The sequence below is a fragment of the Priapulus caudatus genome, unplaced genomic scaffold (genome assembly GCF_000485595.1).
Source record: "Priapulus caudatus unplaced genomic scaffold, Priapulus_caudatus-5.0.1 Scaffold458, whole genome shotgun sequence".
Classification (NCBI taxonomy): domain Eukaryota; kingdom Metazoa; phylum Priapulida; class Priapulimorpha; order Priapulimorphida; family Priapulidae; genus Priapulus; species Priapulus caudatus.
The window spans coordinates 178,348-191,045 of NW_014577519.1; the positions used below are offsets into that span (position 1 = coordinate 178,348).

The 12,698-nt window shown below is 47.4% G+C and overlaps 2 protein-coding genes across 2 annotated transcripts in view; both read left to right on the top strand.

The window, feature by feature from the left end:
• Positions 1–12,698, top strand: part of LOC106810614 (PH domain leucine-rich repeat-containing protein phosphatase 2-like) — a 91,421-nt gene that overhangs the window by 63,018 nt on the left and 15,705 nt on the right. The window lies entirely within an intron of this gene.
• Positions 7,950–9,340, top strand: LOC106810621 (the record flags this gene model as incomplete). The annotated part of the gene is given in 1 exon segment (XM_014814044.1): positions 7,950–9,340. A coding segment is annotated over 1 exon segment (584 nt), but the record flags the coding sequence as incomplete, so codon positions are not given.

Sequence of the window (12,698 nt, forward strand, 5' to 3'; positions counted from 1 at the left end):
CAGAAGTCAATTGAAAATAAACAAGTTTTCATGATAAATATTCCAATGCAGGTACACTTTCGATTTTTACTAAACGGTAGTGTGGACTGTGTTGTTACCGTTATTCGTGTGCGTTAGATATATGAAAGGCGCCTTGCCCAAGTACAATTTTGCAGACCACACTACTATAGGGTCGAATAACGGTATGCAGTGCAATGCAGTGTAATGGCAGCAAAGGCCTAAACTTTGGTGCAGCTCAAGTGCTGAAGGACGGTAGGCACGGATGCATTGCGATCTCTTTTAAATGCCGACACTTAATTCCTGCCAAAGAGATCCAGGAAAAGGCCGATGTATTAAGCGCACCTGGCCCTTAGAGAGTTAAGAGAGAAAGAAGTTAAGTCTGCAACTCAGAGTTAACAGTCTGCCAATCACTTATAACTGCTAATATAAAATCGAGAAGGGAATTCACATAATTGTGTTCACATCACCACCCATAGCTAGCGCCAGTCCCTGCACTACCACAACCACACCACTACTACAAGCCGAAGAGTGACGTCGTGATGTGCGTTACTTACAAATATACCAGGGCTACATATACGTACACACACAATGTTTCTGGTTTTTACGATTTACTACATAAGTATACCTGACGCATACACAACAACTGCCCACAATAGCATTAAAATCACCAATGGACAGCAGTGATATGTAATTATTTAATATTTATTTTAAATTTATTCATATTCCAATGATATGAGCTACAACAAAACGGTTGCTAATTAATCCAGAAATTGCTATTGCACAAACGTGTTTACCAGTTTCCAACATAGATGCCTATTGACAACATCGTGTATTCTCAATCAATATAAGGGTCACATTATTGCAAAATGCCGCAGCAAACTTCTAAGCCTAGAATAAGAACCGATTTAGAGAGTAAACTGTGCATGTTCATGCAGCGTGACAACCACTTACTGGACGTCGACCAGCGCGACTTTAATCCAACTACATAGACTTTAAAGAATAAAACTTGGCCTAACCGAAAAGCCTGAATTAGCTTTACACACGGACACACCAGTGGTCACCTGGTGGACTGAAAATAGCAAAAGTAATTTTTGCGAGTAATTTCTGGAAATTGCGTTTTCCTGTTTATCCATTTCCTTCCGTTTTGCATTTCCTTTGTTCAACAAGTAAACACATACAATAAACAAGACACTTGCGCCAGAAAGAATGCCGTCTGCAGCTAATAGTTTTTTTTTAACCATTCGCCACTATTGATCACTATTTAACAAAACGTATCTTCATCTACGACACTTCATCGATGCAGTCAATGGCATCTTATGCGGGGTTCTGATGCGTGTTCGCCTCCTTCGTGGGACTAGCTCGGCTTCTCGGCAGCTTCCCTTTGTGTGGATCGACTCCTGGCACCTGGGGTCCAGCTTGCAGATTACAGGGCATCGGCTGAAGAGTGTGATGCGCCGCCGCGGCTGGCGGACGGCAGCGACACGCACTGCGACGCGCGACACTCGCCGGCTCGGCCGGCCGGGATGAAGTGATAGACGAACTGGTTCTGGTGCTGCGGCTGCTTGCTGCTGCTGCTGCTGCTGCCTGCGGCGGCGGCGGGGGCCAGCAGAACCGTTCTGCACGTACGCCGCTCTCGTTGCATCAGCTGCGATGTACGTTGTTGCCGGCGGCGGCGCCGCCCATCTCGGGAGGCAGCTCGACGCGTGATCGGCACGCGGCGGTCGCGCCGCCGCCGCCGACCGTCTGCAGCACGTAGGGTAGCGGCGCGTCGCGAGCACCCCCGCCGCGCCCACCAGCCCGCTTGACATCACCGGCTGCTGTCGCCGCCGCGCCGCGGCGCTCGGCAAACGGCCGCAGCTGCCGCGAGGGCGAAACCGTTCGGCCGTCTGCATGCGGCCATGTTCTGCGCGATTGTTCCTCGGTGGCGACGGTTCGCTGATTCTCGCGGTAGGCCTTTGCGTTTTCGGCCAGCTTGCTGCCGCGAGCGTAGTGCGGCTGTCTCGTCGCCTGAGTCACGCCTCGCGCCCGCCCTGCCCAGACCCGCCGCATCCACAGCACGCTTCAGGCGACATGCCCACCTGGGCGCCGAGGCCAAGTCGTCGCCCCGAGTTTCGTGCCACTTAAACGTCAGTCACCGCTGCGCAATGGCGTTGGAGAGGACACTCTCTCGCTGGCTGCGCGGCGACCTGCCGCGTTCGCGCGTACACGCCCGGCGAGGCCGACCCGCTCCTGGGCCGCCTCCCACGCACCGTTCATCTGCTCGCCGCCGCTGCCGCCGCTGCGCCTCGGCGCTCTGCCTCCGACTGAGAAGCTCGTCTCGCGGTGCGGTGGCGCTGGGTGACTGCGCCAGCGAGTCGCTAGCGCCACAAAGTCCTCGCCGCACGCGCCTGCCCCACGCAAAACTCCTTCTATGCAGCGCGGGGCGCGGGCGCGGTCGCCCCCCGCGATAGCGCTCGGGGTCGCGCAGCGACGGCGGCCCGGCGGCCGCCCGCGTCCTCGTGCTTCTTGCGCACGTGCCGTGCGCAGTTGCCGAGGTGCTTTGCTCGCGTTAGCTGGCAGCTCGTGCCAGCGGCTGCGGCTTGTCGCTCCGCCGTGCACCTTGGCGTGGAGGCGGTCAGCGGGCCGAGCGCGTGACGCCACGAGTACTCGCAGTCGGGCATCGGGACGCTGCGCATCGCGCTGTGGTGCCGCTGGTGCTCGCGCAGCGCCTTTGCCGCGTGCGCTCGAGAAGTGACACTGGTCGGCAGGCAAAGCTCTGTGATCGCTGCAGTGAAACGCGTCGAGTGTGCTTCGTTGAGATTTCCTGCGAGGAAGAACAAATGCTGATGACGTCGCTGTGCAACGGTGTGCTGTTGCTGCAGTCTTAGTCGATGCATTCGATACGGGTCGAAAACGGGCCGAAATAAGATGCTGCACGAATGTTTCACCATTGCCATGGAACGTTTTCTCTAAAACTAAAATTATCCCAATAATTCAATTAGTGTCTGGCAGGAACAAAATTATTCTACTGTGCAGAAAAAAGACGAGCTGGGCCCACTCACTCACACACAAACGTGAAGTAGAAGTGGCCTGAACCTATTATAGCAGGGGGAAAAAAAATGAAGATGTATCTTTATAGCTGCTGAAAATACCTTGGAAATTTAGTTTTTGTCTTATTTATGCTGCCATGAATTTCTAATGTTTCAAGTGCTTTTTTGAAAAAATATCAAGTTTAACTATTGTCGTTTATAGGGAAAGATTGGTTTTCACACTACACTCGGTAATCACAACGTTTAACATTACATGTACCATACAGATTACCAAGCTGCAGTAGCCTTTTTAGAATTCCATGCTTCAACTGTTCCATAAGTCGACAGATCAGATTCAGGTAAAAAGAGTAACTGACACCTCCTCTCATAACTTTTATTGTATAGGCAAGAAGCCCCAGGTAGTCAAGCCGTTTCGACAGGTCACTTATATTGCTGCAGCCGATATCTTTATAGTGTTCATTGTGCATCACATGCACCAAGAAGCAAACATGAGCTAACGGACTTGCGCACTGAACAGAAACAGCCGAAACAAATTCCAGCCGACATCTGCAAAGCCGGGGATTTTACTCTAGTCAATTAAGGTCCGGTCGGCTCGACTTTATTTACCAATTTTTCGATCCAATCTGCCCGCCGACTAGAACTTAGAAACATTGGTGATGGCCAGTCAAAACACAACGGGTAATCCAACACTAACCCCCACCAGTGTTGTCTCCCAGCATTTCGGTTTGCACAATTTACAAGCAGTGTCACTTTACCCAGACAGTTGGAACGTCGTGCAGCGCCACAACGGGAAAAACTATTTCATTAGCGCTGACATGGCAAACTCAGTTGCGTGAGTGGCGTCAACAGAAATGACACTCGGCTGTCCACGCCGAGTGTGTTTGAGTGCTTTTTCATCAAATTTATGGCTGACAATGACATTGTGAGTTTGACCTTTAGTCACTCAGCTTCCTCGGTCACTTCAGACTTGTCTACAAAAAAATTGATTATTTTCCTGTTGACTCGCCCAGTCAATATTAAAACGTTGCCACACACCCAGCAGAAGCTGCCTGAGCGTGAACAGATGTCCTGTGCTCCCACGACTTTGTCAAACATGATCAAGCCATGATTAATTTCAAGTTCGCCAATGTGATTCGAGACATTTTAGACTGACACTTGCAGGCATGACCACTACTGTGCAGCACAAGATAACCAGAGCTGCTGTTGGAATGAGGCAGCACAATACAATTTAAGCTCAATCGTTCTTACCAGTTTACAAACTCGCCCCATTCAGGGATGACATATCATAGCTATAGCCATTTGCACACACGCACGCACGCCAACGCACGCACGCACGCACGGCACACACAACACGCACACACAGCGCACCACACACACACACACAATGCCACGCACGCACACAACACAGAGTAAAGCTTTAGGTATGCTTTCAAAATTATCCAAATGTAACATCTAAAACAAACTTAATTAATAAACACTAGGCTTATTATATCAACGGGACATAACTTAGTTCTATACACGCCAAATGCTATTTCCTATTTTTAACAAGTGCCGCATAGCGACAGCGCTCATCTAACGTCTACTGACGGTGACTCTGTGTGAGTGGAGGGATTCTAGTAAACCCTGTTAGTCACATAATGTGTTCACATACAGCCGAAACAGTTGGAATGCACAGGGCAGGTATCAGGAACCTTTCTTCAAAAGAATTGGTTCGTTGGCATCGTTATTGTAAGTTGCCACGAGATGGCGCGTACCGTTTAAGTGTGTCTATCAGATTTAAAGATGGAAGCTCCTCGATCATTCAGTTAGTTAGCCAACAAACTATTGGCAAGACAGAATAGGGTAAGCAACACTCATCCAGTTTACTACGCAAGACCTACAGGCTGCAAATTGGCAATAGAGAGCTGCCACCTTGCAACCAATTAAACGTAGGCAAAAACTGCAGCCACCAGTGGCATACGTACATTGACATGTAAACATCTGACAGTACAGGAATGACATAGAAATTATAGATTTAAGGAACATACACCTTCTTTAACAAATTTAGCTTTTTGAAATTTCACTGTGGACATTGTATAGACTCATACATCCAGGCATGTATAGATTCTACTAGCAAACCCGGCAGTCAAATTCTTTCTAACAGACAGTCAACAAATGCCAAGTTATAACCCTCCATCTTGAGGGTCAAAAGCGTTATGCCGCACACTTACTCTTCGCATGTCCAGCAGAAGCGGACATTTCATGGTCCTTTCAATAAAGCCATAAAAATGCATAGGTCACGCGCTAAAACAAAAAAAGTTTTCAATCGTCCGTCAGAACCATGTCCTCAGAAAATGTCTAAACATCTGGCTCCTGTGCCCATATGACGCTTGACCTGTGACCTCAATATTCAGCAGCAGTAGATCGCTTTTTCACTAACCAATGATGCACTATACACACTATCACAGAGCTAGGTCGAGCCGTTTAGATTGTGCCGCCAATTCTGCATTTCCTCCCTATACCTTAAGTTAATGGAGTGGAATGGTCCCCTTCTTTTACACCTCTTGACCTGACTGACTTTGACCCCCAGCTTCGACATCCCAACTCGTTTTTCGCGATTCACCCCGCGCCAATGTGCCGAATAATCGTGACCGACGGTCGAGCGGTTAAGATTTGTGCCCAACCGTTACGGAACGCCGCGAGAACGGACGGACGGACACGCACACGGACGACGGACAACGCGATTCTACACAGCTGCATCTGACTATGTCAGATGGAGCTAATAAAACGCCAAGCCTCTAATCACAAACCTTTCAAAATTACTGTCACCTAGAAAGCGCAAGTAGTACCTTTTATTGAGCTTGCATACTCGCAGATATCACACTTGTATCGGCTTTTTCCCCTGTGTGACACCTCAGTGATGCCTCTTAAGGTCAGAACTTGATTTTGAACTTGGCAGGACAAGATGTCAGTTGATCATGGACAATCTCCTAGTGTGTGTTCTTAAGTGAACTGTCAGCTGGCCTGAGTTTGCGGGCTTGCGCATATGGGCACATCTGACACCTGGTGAGCAGTCAAAGTAATACAAAAATAAATCAGACTAGTAAGCATACATTACTGTTTTAAATCTGAATTATACGATTAGTACTCGATTCTTTATTCCCACTATATTTGCGGCTCCATAATTTGTTCGCTTAATTTCGTATCGGGAGCTTGTAGGAGGTTTATTTATAAGCTTATTATTAAATTTTTATTATATACCTTTCATAAGCTCCCGGATTCTATCACAAATAAAATATAATAGTTATGAAATTATATATTAAACAACGAACAAAATTCGAGAAATGCGTACTTACTAAATGGCCGTTCATCTGTTGTGTATTCTCAAATGCGTTTTTTCAAACTGCCATTGTCCACACATTGAATATGCGCTGTTTTAAAAACAAGTGCCGCAAAGCGACAGCCTTCAACTGACGTGTACTGTAGCCGCCGGTATTCTTCTGATAAACTCACTGGCCCAACCGAATCAAGTGCGCCTCACCGCCACCGCGTTGATTAGCTTTGCTATTACGGTAGTACAGTGATAAAGATATAGCAGTGTAACGTTAATGACTTCGCGATATTAACGTTTATTCATGGATATGCGTCGAGCCGCAGAGCGTAGTGATAGTGGTGGGGGGGGGGCGGGTGGAGGGGCGGCTCTAATAGCAAAGCAGTATCAGTCCTTTGTTAACAGTCAAAAACAAATCCATGGTTTAACCCTCTCGTGAGAGGTAAAAATTTATCAAGACACTTACTTCTTCGCCACGTCAGCGGAAAGTAGATTTCAAGGTCCTTTCAATAAAGTGATAAAAGAAGGTTAGGTGCAGCAGCTGAATACAAATAAAAGTTTTTGCACTTCGGCCGTTAGACAAGTCCTCAAGAAAATGTCTCGATATCTGACTTATCCCACTGCCCTTGACCTACAATTTCGCACTGGTATGGGTTCCTCCCCATCACACTATAACCGAATATTAAAGAGGTACGTAGGTTAGAGCTGTTAGAGATTTGGTGCCGCAATTCCGTATTTCCTTCTAATACCTCTAAGTTAAGGGGAAATATTACCCCTCCATTTGACACATCGTCGACCTTGAACCCCGCCAAATTCACAAGTCGGCAGAGTCCGTTTTTGCGCATCTGCCCGAACTGTCCCGAATATCAAGACCGGATGTACGTCGAGCAGCGGTTAAGATTTGTGCCAACTGTGACGGCGGACAGTACGACGACACGGGACGGACAATCGATGAACGATTCTACGAAGCTGCATCTGACTTCGTACAGCCGACGCTAAAAAACAATGACGGTGAGAATAAGCCGCATTCACGCGAAAGCAACAAATTCCGTATTTTAGCGTGTTACACGAGTGCTAAAATGCGACGCGTCCAACAAAAATAGAATCGAAATAGATTAACAGGGTATTTGTTGAAATACGCGGGACTTCCAGATGCCGGGATGTACTTCTCTGTGCCTGGAGAAATTCCGAATCTTCTTGCGACGCGTATTTCCTCAGTGTGAACGCTAAATACCAAATTTTGAAGCCGCGTATTTTATAGACTGCGTCGCGCTCGACAGTTCGGCTCGCGTAATGTGAGAGTTATGTCGAGCCGGACCGATACCAGGGGGCAAACCCCATTTTTGGGGTCAACCAGACATGGGGGTGTTGTAAAAGGTTGTTTGGTATCAACGTGTCAGGAGACCTCCTGACACCTTCCAGGTGGACTACCCTAAAAATATGCTGCTGAAAGAAAAAAAAATGGCGGCATTTTTTCAAAATGGCCACCATGTCTAACTAACTATTAAACCAATTTTTTGAAGATAATGTTGAACTAGAAACCTCCTTTCACCACGTGTGTTTGGTATCATATATAAAGGAATTTAATTCTCTATAAGTTGATACCACATTTAATGGGCTTGGTGGTGATTATCGTAACAATTTTGGGCCAAAAATGTGATTTTTTACCATTTTTTCCCAAAATATTAATTGCACCAAAATACATTTTTCTCCATATTTCAAAAATCCTTTTCAGTAATGCATTGAAACTTTCCAGAAAACTGCCCATATGTATGGTTAATATTGTATGAAGAGGACAAGTTCATTGGTTTTCTAACAATAAAGTTATAGTGCTCCAAACTTAAAATTTTGATATTAGCTAAAACAGCATTTTGTACATTACACACAGGCTTTCTCCCGCTATACGTTTAACTTGCGTCGGCTTTGCGAACCTCGTTTCACCATGTGTGTGGTATCATATTAAAGGGAATTAAATTCTCTACAAGATGATACCACATTTAATGGGCTTGGTGATGATTTGCATAACAATTTTGGGCAAAAAATGTGATTTTTGACAATTTTTTCCCAAAATATGAATTGCGCAAAAATACATATTTCTCCATATTTCAAAAAGTCTCCCGCTATACCTTTAACTTGCGTCGGCTTTGCAACCTTGCGTGACGGGTTTGCACGTCTTGAAGATGTTGTTTGAAAAAGACATCACTGCCACTCATAAGTTACAGATGATTCAGAAGTCCCATGAACAGTTATCAGCCCTGCAGGAACAGATGATGCTTTTCCAAGAATCACTGGTTGAGCAACCAACATCAATTTTCTGGTCCATCTTCCTGGAGATGTCAGACATTCTTCACAGGTTTATTTACTACCAGCGAGAAGCTGACTGGGTATGAGTAGGACATCTCTCTGAATCATCACGAATGCTATCTTACCTCACAGCAGCCGGGCACTACAGATATGGGCAGCGGTCTTTGCCTCCCTATCTGGCTGAGATGAAGAAACTACCTGAAACAGCCCCAGATGTACATGAAGCACTAATAGCAGGTGCATTTGTCGGGAGGAGAGCAGATGGCAAGCATAATAGTGTCTCTCCTGACATGCTTCTGGAACAGACTTACAATGCAGATGCCAAGGAAGCGAGTGGTCTGGATGGCCTTACACTAAACCCTGCCACACGGATGAAATGGGTTTACACAAAACCCATCACTGCTGCTGTCTCTGCAGAGTTGAAATTGATGCTACATCTTCATTCATCCAGCCCTCACCATGAATCTGGTGTAAGTCGAGTCACAAGGGATGCAGAGATGGGGATCAAGGTAATGGCAGCAGTCGAGACGAATCCATTTGGTGCAACCACAACATCCCTGATAAATATAGCAACTGGACAATGCGCTGATTGCAACGTTAAGAACAACCTTACCAGTGTGAACAAACTGGGTCTGGAGGCACTGTCTCAGTCACTGACCAGTGATCAGAAGAAGCCAAGTACTGTGAAGGTGAACACAGAAAACACAAAAAACAAGAAAGTTGAAGAAACCGAAGAGGTCTGCGGCTAAAACAGCTGCATCGGGGAAGAGTAATGAAATAACTGCCCTTCTGCGTATGACACAGATCATTGCCAGTGGTGGAGAACTAGACATTGTTGACTTCATAGGGAACCATGAATGCAGTGACTACCCACCATCTCTCTTCCAGGATGATGGCAGAATAAGAACAGGTACCAAGTCAAGCCTAGTGAAAACCCTGAAAGAGGAGACCAAAGTGACCAGCACTCCTGCTCTGCCCCAACATGACAGAAAGACAGCAGTAGTCATTGATCCCATGTATGCCATTCGACACTGGTCCTTCCACAAAGGTGAAAGATTTTGGACCATTGCTGAATGATACAAATACCTGAATGATGTGCCTGCTGGTACTGAGTTCATGCACATCTGTTGGGACAGGTACAGGTGACCAAGCCTGAGGTCCGCTGAGTCGGTAGCATTAATTATTCCGCGAAACTTGCGGAGAAATATGCGCCAGGAGAGGTCAACGCCACCCGGTACACATGCGGTTTGCTGCTGCCACCGCACACTAGCTCCTCACAATAGCGCACAACAACAACTTATACTTTTACACACATCGCGGCTGTGGCTGGACCGGGCGGGCACACTTTGCGCGGTGCTTCGCGAGACGTGTCCTGACCTTATAAAGGAACCCGATGATAACACTGTCGGCTCTCGTAGCTATATCGAAAGTTTTCATTCATGCAGAAGGTGCTGTTCTCATGGGACCATCACCTCGTCACTATACATTCGTGCGAAGATTAAGAAACCGGCGCGGTTATAAGCCCGGCCCACACGTGAGTAATTTTACTCAAGGAAAATGATGCATGCGTTCAAAATACTCGTGTGCGGCGGGCTTAAAACGGGTGTACCATGTACCGTAAAGGAGAGCAGCGTACGGGTATAGCCGCAGCGGTACTCTGTCACTCGGCGTCTCGCGTCTACTGACACTCGCCCCCAGTAAATAAGAACGCCATAGAAAACGCGGCGGGTATAGAAACAACAGGTCGCTTGGCGCTGGTAATGGCCATCGTGAAGTCGCTGAGCGAAGCGAGAGAAACAATGTCGCCTCCCAATTCATCACTCGGAGAAAGTAGAGCGCTAATACAATTAGCGAGCAGCGGATAATGATGGGCGCTGCCGGAATGCCCCGACAGTCATCGAAGGGGCGAGTGTTTGCGCGACGATTACGGCCACGGCGCGGACGCCTTGACCATCGCCGCAGCTTAAATTTTCGTCCGTCCGATTTCGAGTTGTGTCGTTTGTTTGTCACTAGTTTGCGGTCACTGCACATGCACAACAACCACGTGTGCAGCCTGCCGAGCGAGATGTCGACGATGAAGCAGCTTTTGCCACGCTCATTCCTCGCCTTCAACCGATTCACGAGAATACCCGAAGTGCTGACACGCATGCCTCAGGTACGCGAGCGCGCATTGCAAGCACCGCTCGTACTCGTACACGCCGCACGTACTAGTACACGGGACGCACGCACTCACGCACGCAATCACGCACGCATACACACACACACACACACACACACACACACACACACACACACACACACACACACACACACACACACACAACACACACACACACACACACACACCACACACACACAGGCACGCGCGTACGCCCCGCGCGCGCACACGCACGCACGCACACACTCACACGACGCTATTACCGCACGTATATAGACACGAACACGCACATACAAGCGTCGTGTGTGATTACACCTTAGCGAGTGATCACGCTTCAATGTCAGAGCCTTATATATACTACAAGCGGGTCGTCAGCGTGTTGTAATTAAACTCGATATGTGCTGGCTTAAGGATCTTCCGTGTAGGGAATAATGTCCAATCTTTTAAAGAATACTATTTGATGTGAAGATGATTTCAAATCTTTTGTTGGCATAGCGCGCTAGCGCTCGCGAAAGAAAGTATAACAAAAGTTTTGTTTAACTCAGCGATTATATGGTGTCTTCTATAGGTAGAGAACATTGAGATGACAGGAAACTACGTAGAGAGATTACCCGGTGATACCGTGTCTGGAATCAAACACATTAAGCAGGTAATGCACGCTCTAGATGTTCCTAACATGTCTAATATATTTAGTTTACGCATTCGTCTGAAGGTTTGCCCATTGTAGTTGTAGAGAGCAGAGTCGCAGACCCCACTCACGGAGATGGTTAGTTACCATCCATGTTCCCAGTGCTTCCATCTACCGAAGAAACGATTATGCAACGCATTTATTTTATTTTCCGTAACTCATCAGCACGCACGCGTATTGCTGTGACATGGATTTATGATTTTTTTTGTATTGAGAATGATGCGTTGCTTGATTCAATGTCAAAAATATCTCCCGAGCACTTTGGTAGCGTCTTGGTCGATGGTTTTGCCCATGACACACGTTGTGATAACCTTTGTGGTGACCTCTGCGTCTCGTGGTTATTGCCTTACATCATGGACAAGTGTTATCGCCTTGCGTCGTGACGGTACTATCACCTGCGTCGTTACAACCATCTTTTGTCGTCACCAGTCTTTTACACCTTGGCGTAGTGACGATATATCACCTTGCGTCGTGTGTAATCAGCTCGCGTCATGACCGTTTATTACCTTGCATTCGCGTGCAATCAACTCGGCTCATGGCCGTGTTATCACCTTGCGTCGTGAGCAATCACTTTGTGTCGTGCCGATCGTTATCTGTGCGCCGTTGCTCTCAATCAGCTGGACGTGCGACTCAACTGTCTGACGCTGCGCCGGTTGAGACGATCACGTTTGAGCTGTTTGAGCATTTGATCGCACCTCGACGTGCGTCACAACAACGTCACCAACCTCGACCTGCGTAGCCTGCCCGCGTTGCTTCACCTCAACTGCGAGCGCAACCGCCTCGTGCTGCTGCAAGCTCAACGGCACCCTGCCTGCACAGACTGCTCGCCGCTCACGAACAGTACGTATAGCTAGCTAGCCGTCTTCGTTTTCGTAGGCTCTCCTAGTGCTCCCACTCTCTTCTTCTCTCTCTTTCTCTCTCTCTCTCTCTCCTTTCTCTCCTCTCTTCCTTTCTCTCTCTCTCTCTCTCCTCTCTCTCTCTCTTCTCTCTCTCTGTCCCGCCGCGTGCGCGCGCGCGCGCGTGTGTGTTTTGTGTGTGTTGTGTGTTATGTGTGTGTTTGTGTGTACGTACCCCTCGTGTACACGTACCCCCTCTCTCTATCTATCTATCTCTCTACCTATCTCTCTATTTTATCTATCTATCTAATCTATCTATCTATCTATCTATCTAATCTATCATAATCTACTCTATTAATCTATCTATCTATCT